This window comes from Phoxinus phoxinus, assembly GCF_949152265.1.
Source record: "Phoxinus phoxinus genome assembly, chromosome: 6".
NCBI classification, from domain to species: domain Eukaryota; kingdom Metazoa; phylum Chordata; class Actinopteri; order Cypriniformes; family Leuciscidae; genus Phoxinus; species Phoxinus phoxinus.
Window position 1 is genome coordinate 41103230 of NC_136881.1, and position 7500 is coordinate 41110729.

The 7500-nt window shown below is 38.2% G+C and overlaps 1 protein-coding gene across 1 annotated transcript in view; it reads right to left on the bottom strand.

Annotated features, from left to right (window-relative positions):
- The window catches only part of slc25a10b (solute carrier family 25 member 10b), an 18526-nt gene that overhangs the window by 5382 nt on the left and 5644 nt on the right, over positions 1 to 7500 (bottom strand). The window contains exons 2-8 of the mRNA XM_079614568.1: positions 7200 to 7319; positions 5992 to 6106; positions 1396 to 1444; positions 1272 to 1313; positions 1138 to 1181; positions 986 to 1056; positions 1 to 80 (exon numbers count right to left, since the gene is read on the bottom strand). The exon at positions 1 to 80 is cut by the window's left edge and continues 13 nt beyond it. Coding sequence (XP_079470694.1) covers positions 1 to 80; positions 986 to 1056; positions 1138 to 1181; positions 1272 to 1313; positions 1396 to 1444; positions 5992 to 6106; positions 7200 to 7319 — 521 coding nt within the window. The remainder of the gene's footprint in view (positions 81 to 985; positions 1057 to 1137; positions 1182 to 1271; positions 1314 to 1395; positions 1445 to 5991; positions 6107 to 7199; positions 7320 to 7500) is intronic.

Sequence of the window (7500 nt, forward strand, 5' to 3'; positions counted from 1 at the left end):
GACAGGAAGTGTGTGAGTATGTTGTCTCCCATGAGTCCTGTGCCCAATACCAGCTGCTTGGCCTGATCATAACATGCCAGCTGACACACACACACACACAAACACACACACACACCCTTCAGCATCATTACATCATCATAAACAGGTACATGCCAAAATGACCCGAAGCCCTAAAATTCTACTTTTTTTTTTTTTCTTAGTTCAGAAAGCTTATTATATTTCATTTTGATAATTTTTTTTTTCTATTTTTTAATGCAATTATTTTTGGGGGAGATTTTTTGATATTTTCTATCTTACCTTTAAATTACTAGATTTAATAAATAAATAAAAATTTAGTAATTTAAGCACATTTCTCACATTCTTTCAACTTAAAGTCAAAATAACTCAATTTCATGCCTAAACCTTTTAATTCAGCTCAAAATATCTTACATTGGGTGTATTTGCCGACCTCTTGTGGGAAAATAATAATATAACATGATATTTCATGACTCTTGCCACTAGATGGCCTTATAACTCTATGCAAATGAGCTGTTACTCTGGGTCCTAAAGTCACCTCAGTGTGCATTCATACACATATAGACATTATAATATATTTTTTTGTTAAAGTTTTAGCATGTTTAGTTTGAATTTTGAGCATTTTTAGGGTTTTCTATGTGAACTGAAGCATTCCTAAGGGGCTCAAATTGACGAGGGAAGAATTTGTTTCTTTTTTAAAACCACAAAACTACTTGAATCAGTTAAAAACATTTTTTTAAATGTAAAACAAAAAATTCCAGGTCAAAATGACCCGAGGGAAGGATGAGAGTTAATCCAAAGCAGTTCACAGTGCATTCAAGAGTTTATGTATAAACCAGCCCCTGATAGACTTTATACTCTTCAGGCACTTATTTTGGGGTAAACCTCAACCCTACAGTATGTATTAAATGCTTTAAGGATAGTCCGTAACAGATATTTGATCTACTCCCATCATGCACTGCTCCCTCACCTGTCCGACAGTGACGAGAGCTCCTCTGCTGGACGCCATAGTGGCTCCTGAGAACAGCTTCCTGGTTCCCTCTGAGAGAAAACATGTTCGAGAGAGACATTCAAACATGTGCAGATGTCAATGACAGTCAGAGATCCAGAAGTGTGCTTTACCTTCCCGCCAGACCCTGAAGAGTCCATCCAGCGCGTGTTTATAGCTGCGAGACACACACACACACACGACGCCGGTCAATCACATTATGACTGTCTGGAGTGTAAACACTGTTTTTAGATGGAGACACACTCACTTTCTCCTCTGCTCTGCAGGAAGCTTCATGTCATTCTGCATCCTGAAGACATAAACGACATGAAACAATCACCAGATGAGCTAGAAAACAAACACATCTGTAACACACACCGCACAATACACACCGAACGTTAACCATGTCTGCTGGAGTCCCGATGAAGCCGCCGGTGAAGCCTGAGGAGAAACACAGACTGTCAGAGGATATCGCAATATATTTGATTCAAATATACATCTGTTTATTTTTAGTTAACGATAATAACCCTTTTACGTTACTTAAAAAAAAAAAATCAACTACAAAATAAAATATGTTTAAAAAAAAACTTCAACTTGTTTAAATTTTTTTTTTTTTTTCATTTTTATTAGTTAAACAAATTATATCTAAAAAAAATAAATAAAAAAATTACTAAAACTTTCAAATGAAAATATACAAATAAATAAAACGGAAATAAAAATGTAAAAGTTTTGATAGATTAATAAAAACTATAATAGTAAATGAACTATACTAAAATAACACTGATGCATGCATTTAAAAAATATCATACAGCATGTTGTCTAAATAAGCTCAAGTAGATTCATGCGTGAATTGCGAGTGAAAAACACGATGGGTCTCTTGCACATTTACCACTGATCAAATGCTGTAATTATGCTCTATGAACCCACTGAATTCCTCAAAACTGTTATGAACTGCTCATCACCCGACACCCTGAATATCATTAATCAGCCCCCTCAGCAAAAACTTTTCCCACAAATGTGTAAAACTGCAATTGTTAGGGAAAAAGAAAAAGCAACTTTGATTCTTCTGTGCTCAGTAACAACAGACCAATCTCTAATCTACTATGTCTTGCCAAAACAATTATAAAGATAGTGTCTATACAGATCAATAACTATATCAACGGCAATAAACAGAGATATTTCAGTCTGGCTTCTGGGCGAAGCACAGAAACAATAAAAGGTTTTAAAACGATCTACAAGTTTATTTGGGACTCAGGAAACTTAGCAATCCTTGTTCTTTTAGATGTGAGTGCTACTTTTGACAGCGTTGATCATGTGATTCTACTCGACCGACTTCAGATCAGGGAGGGGTCTATCAGGTCCGGTCGCAGATGCTTCTTAAGCAACAGGGAAAACCGTGTTACACCTCCAGGCGTTACGTAATTTCCTGTGGTGTTCCTCAAGGCTCAATGTTGGGTCCTTGTGTAATTACAAAGTAAGAATCTGTTGATCTTATATCCTTTCACAACATCACATGAAAAACTAAGGGGAAGTACATTGTATTTAGCATTTTGAGGTAAAGATGATGAGATCAGATGACTGATTCGGTAAAGCAAATATTTTATCAAGAGGTTCCTGCCAGTCCTGTTCTCTTTATTGCAAGTCAAATGAGTCAGATTACTGAGACTCTCACCCTGTCCCGTTCTTTGAATGGTTATGATGATTGGATTAGGACTGGTGACACCCTTGAGCCTGGGGCGGGTTACTATACCTGGATACTTCATTTGCATGCTTTGCATCCTTCCCTCGGGTTATTGTGACCCGAAACTCATAAAAAAAAAAAAAAAAAAAAAAAAAAAAAAAATTGATTGTTCATCAGGGAATTTTGATGGACTTGAACAACGTATGCACACCAAAAATGTTTCTTTGAATGGATTCGAGGAGTTTTGCGGTTGAAATTTAAGAAAAGTAACAAATCGGGTCAATTTGAGCCCCTTAGGAATGACTGGAATGCGAGGAATGCTTCAGTTCACGTCATAGACAAACCTAAAAATGCTCAAAATGCAAACTAAAAATGCTAAAACTTTACCCCAAAATTATTTTATAATGTCTACATGTGTATCTGAACGCACACTGAACTGACTTTAGGACCCAGGGGAAACCGCTCACTTGATCCACATAGAGCTATAAGCACATCTATGGCTAGAGTCAAGAAATATGTAAGGAATAATTGACGACACGCCGTTGAATTATTAGACAAATATTTTTCTAATAATTCAACGTCATTTTAGAGTTAGTAACGGAGGTTTGAGCCACTGATAGCAGAGTAATGCTGGGGACACACTTAATAACGACTAGCTGACACATTCTCTGCCTGTTTCCATCCACTGCAGCAGATCTTGAACACCGTGAACACAGACTGAACACGCGTGCATGATCGTCATAAGTATCAAATTACATTCATAACCGGCCTTACAGTGAGTGTGTCCCCGGCTTTATGCAGTTATTAGAGAGAGAGAGAGAGAGAGAGAGAGAGAGAGAGAGAGAGAGAGAGAGAGAGAGAGAGGCATGTGCGTCAGTATTATTATTTATTTATTAATTCGTATAAAATTCGTTCATTCTTTTTTTTCTATTAGTGACAGTAGACTAGCCTAATAAATGAAACACAAAGCCCTTTTAACAAGTATAGGCCTAGCAATAATTATTTATTTGTTATATTTGCTATAATTACGAAAACCTGTGCAGCAGGACTATACATTTTTTAATATATATATATTCAGTTAAATTTTCTATTGATTATAGATAGGACTATATACTTTATTTATTAAAATTAAACTGCATGTTTCCATTGATTGTGAAGTTAGACATTGAAAATTGCAGATCGAGCGCATGGGGCTGCATTGGTTTTCTTGTTATGAATTGTATCCTATTTTCCGTTATTACAGTCAACTACGTGACCGACCTTCATCAACCAATCAGATTCAAGCATTCAACGGTCCTGTAGTATAACATGTTATATATTTTTTTTCAACAAGAGGTCGGTACATAAAGCTTGTGTTCTTCTTAATGAAGAATCCTGCTGAAGATAACCGGCTCTCCTGGTCTTCACCTCCGAGTTTCCTTCCTCTAATATTTAACCCATGCATGCTTAATAGTTTTATTTAAATGCCATATTTAATTTCACCAGTATGCAGATGACTCAACTCTATATTTCACTTGCACCAGATTCCCACAGTTAATTTTCCACCGTACTGTCCTGCATAGAGAGCATAATGTTGATGTCTCAAACTTTCTTCAGCTAAACACAGATAACACAGAGGCACTTGTTATCGGTAATGACGCGCGGTGAACATCTATTGCTCCATATCTCGACTCTCTATCACTAACAGCCAGTAATCAGGCCAAGGACTAGCAATCATGATTGACATGACCTCAGTTTAAAAACAGCATATGATCACCTCAGAAACAGTACGTGACATTCTCTCCGCTTCTGGCAGTGAGAAACTTGTTCATGCATTCGTTATGTCTAGCCTTGATAACTGCAGTAGTGTAGACATCACATCACTCCAACACTTCACTGCCTGTATCATTCAGAACTGAATTCAACATCCTCTTTTATAATGTCTTCATGGAACTGCCCTAATATACCTTTCCAATTTGTTGAGTAAAAATACTCCAGCAAGATCGGTCCGAAGATCCAGTGGTAATTTATTTATTGGCTGTACCAAAAAACACGGCAAAAAATGTATTAGTCCATTTTTTTTTTTTTTTTTACATTTTATTTGATCACCTGATTTTTATTAAAAGGTACAATATGTAATAATTTTTTTTAATAAAATATCAAAAAATTACTTGCACAGTGTGATTGCACTGCATTTCCTGCAGTTGTGTACTTACAATATCCTAAAAGTTCCCAAAGATTTTTCATTTCAGAGAAATTCCAATTTTAAATAATGGCTCGTCCATGTTCAATGTCAATGACGTAATATCCGCGTTATCCCTGGTTTCCGGCCGCTCGTTCTGCAATCGTAACCATGGCGACAGACGTGGACAACTGCGTAATGTTTAGCGGCGCTCACGCTGTTGTTGTGTCGCTCAAACATTATGGACATGGCAAGCAGACTAAAACGAGAAAAGGAGAACTAAAACGAGGATCAATATCAGCGTGGCGTTTTCGAGTCACCAAGAGCTAGCGTCCGCGACTAACTTTGACTTGACAGCGACGCCGCTCTTGCATGTACTTTATTACACAGGTGAGCAAATGTACAGAAAACTAATCAATGTTTTATAGCTCAACATGATGAAATGCTAGAATATGATCAGTGTGTTATTCTAATGTTGATCTAGCTTACTGCTAGTCTCATACAGAGAAGCTAACACATAGAATAACATTATAGCTTTCAACACACTCAAATGCAGTTTAGTGTGATAGTGTAGAGCGAGTAAGACAGCGCTGCGTTACCTCACAAGCTTCAATCGTCTAATAAACTGTCCTGTGAGTAGTAATTCAGCACTTGCGGTTCCTTATTCCTTAATATCCGCGGGACTCGTGTGCGGCCCTGATATCTGTCTCTCATTAGCATACCACAGTCTGCTTCACACATGATAAAAACATCTATGTTTTCACTCATCCGTAAACATTATTAGATCCATCAGCTTGACGACAAGATCCATAATTACAATGTAATTTTGCGTCATCAGCCTTCGCCTTTGTTACTGTAAGAGGTTGGCGACCCCTAGCGGCGAAATTTTTTAAATATTGTAGCTTTAAGTGTACGTGTGTTTTTTTTCTTTTCTGTGAATGTATTTCTCTTCTGTAAAGCACTTTGTAAAGACTAAAGTTTTAAAAAGTTGCTACATAAATAAAGCTTTACGTACTTACTCTAAATCTTATTATGATCTGTGTTGCATCGTGTGTCTCATTATAGTGATGCTCATCGCTGGTGTGTGTGTGTGTGTGTGTGTGCGTCTGTGTGTGTGTGCGTCTGTGTGCGTGTGTGTGTGTTCACCTCCAAACGCGCCCAGCAGGACCTTCTGATAGAAAGGCATGGGACCCTGACTGCCGCTGCCCATCATGTCTCGGACCGTCTCATAGATGGCGAACCGCGTGAGAGAGTACGACATCTGCAGAGAGAGAGAGAGCGAGCGAGCGAGAGAGCGAGAGAGCGAGAGAGACACGTTCAGCTCATCTTCATCTTCTGTGTTAGAGTGGGACAATGTTTAGCCTGTAAACACTAACATTAATCTTAAGCCCTTAATCGCACACTTAACCATGAGAGATTTCACACTTTAAACTGAAGATTCATGAATAAACACAGAACTGCTTCTCTACAGGATCACAGATGGGAAATAAAATTACACTTATATAAATATTTATATTTAGAGGCTCTTAAATAAATATAAATACACTTATATAAATAATGGAAATAACGTGGAGGAGTTTCATAATGGTTGACTATACGAAAACACGTGTAATCCAACACTTCATATAGCCACTTTCACAGGGTTACATCACTGGACTAATGTTTCCCGTAACCACAGCTTTCCTGAGTGTTGCACCTACTGTTGTCCTTCACACTAAACACCAGTACACCCTGATGTCATGTGCCAGATCTGCGTCTGAAACACACCTAGACTATCAGACGTTTGAAAAGATGAGTTTGGTGAATGTGTCATTCTGTGGAGTATTGCACATCATTCATTTGAAAGATCGACTTCCTCACTATTGTTCAGGCTTTCTGCACTGTCATGGTGATGTTCACAACTCAGTGTTGTTTTGATAAAGATAACGTCCTCACTATTGTTCTGCACTGTCATGGTGAATGTTCTTAACTCAGTGTTGATAATGATAAAGATAACGTCCTCACTATTGTTCATAACTCAGTTTCGTTTAATCATCTGCAGATTTGGCAGCATTTCCAAAACACTGGCAAACCAGGAAGATGCATTTTCAGTGAATAAACACAGTGAATTATTATGTGTCCGCTTCTTCACGACTCAAACTCTTTGATTTTTACATCAGCGTCTAAACCTCACACACTCAAACCGCTGTAGATCCTGATCACATGACCTCTCTCTCTCTCTAACGGGAAAACACACATTCGATTCATGGCAAAGGCTGTGTGTGTGTGTGTGTGTGTGAAAGCTTTCGTGTGTCCAGTTTCAAGGCGTTATCAGTTTTCCCAGAATTCCCGCCGGATCTGGATCGGGATCTGACCTGTCTGCAGAGGGAAGCGCTGAGGCCGTTGTAGAGCGCCAGCACACCGTCGCTCTTCACCACGTGCATCGCCATGCCAACCATCCTCATCCTCACCTCCTGCTGCGTCTGCAGGTGCACCTGTTCAACGACATCATCATCATCATCGACATCATCATCATCTTCATCATCATCATCATCTTCATCATCATCAACACAAAAAACAACAACAAACAACAGCATTTTCCTTCACATCTGAAACGGATACAAAATACAAAACAAAAAAGCACACAGTACATTTTGTGTCTGGTTTAAAATGTAT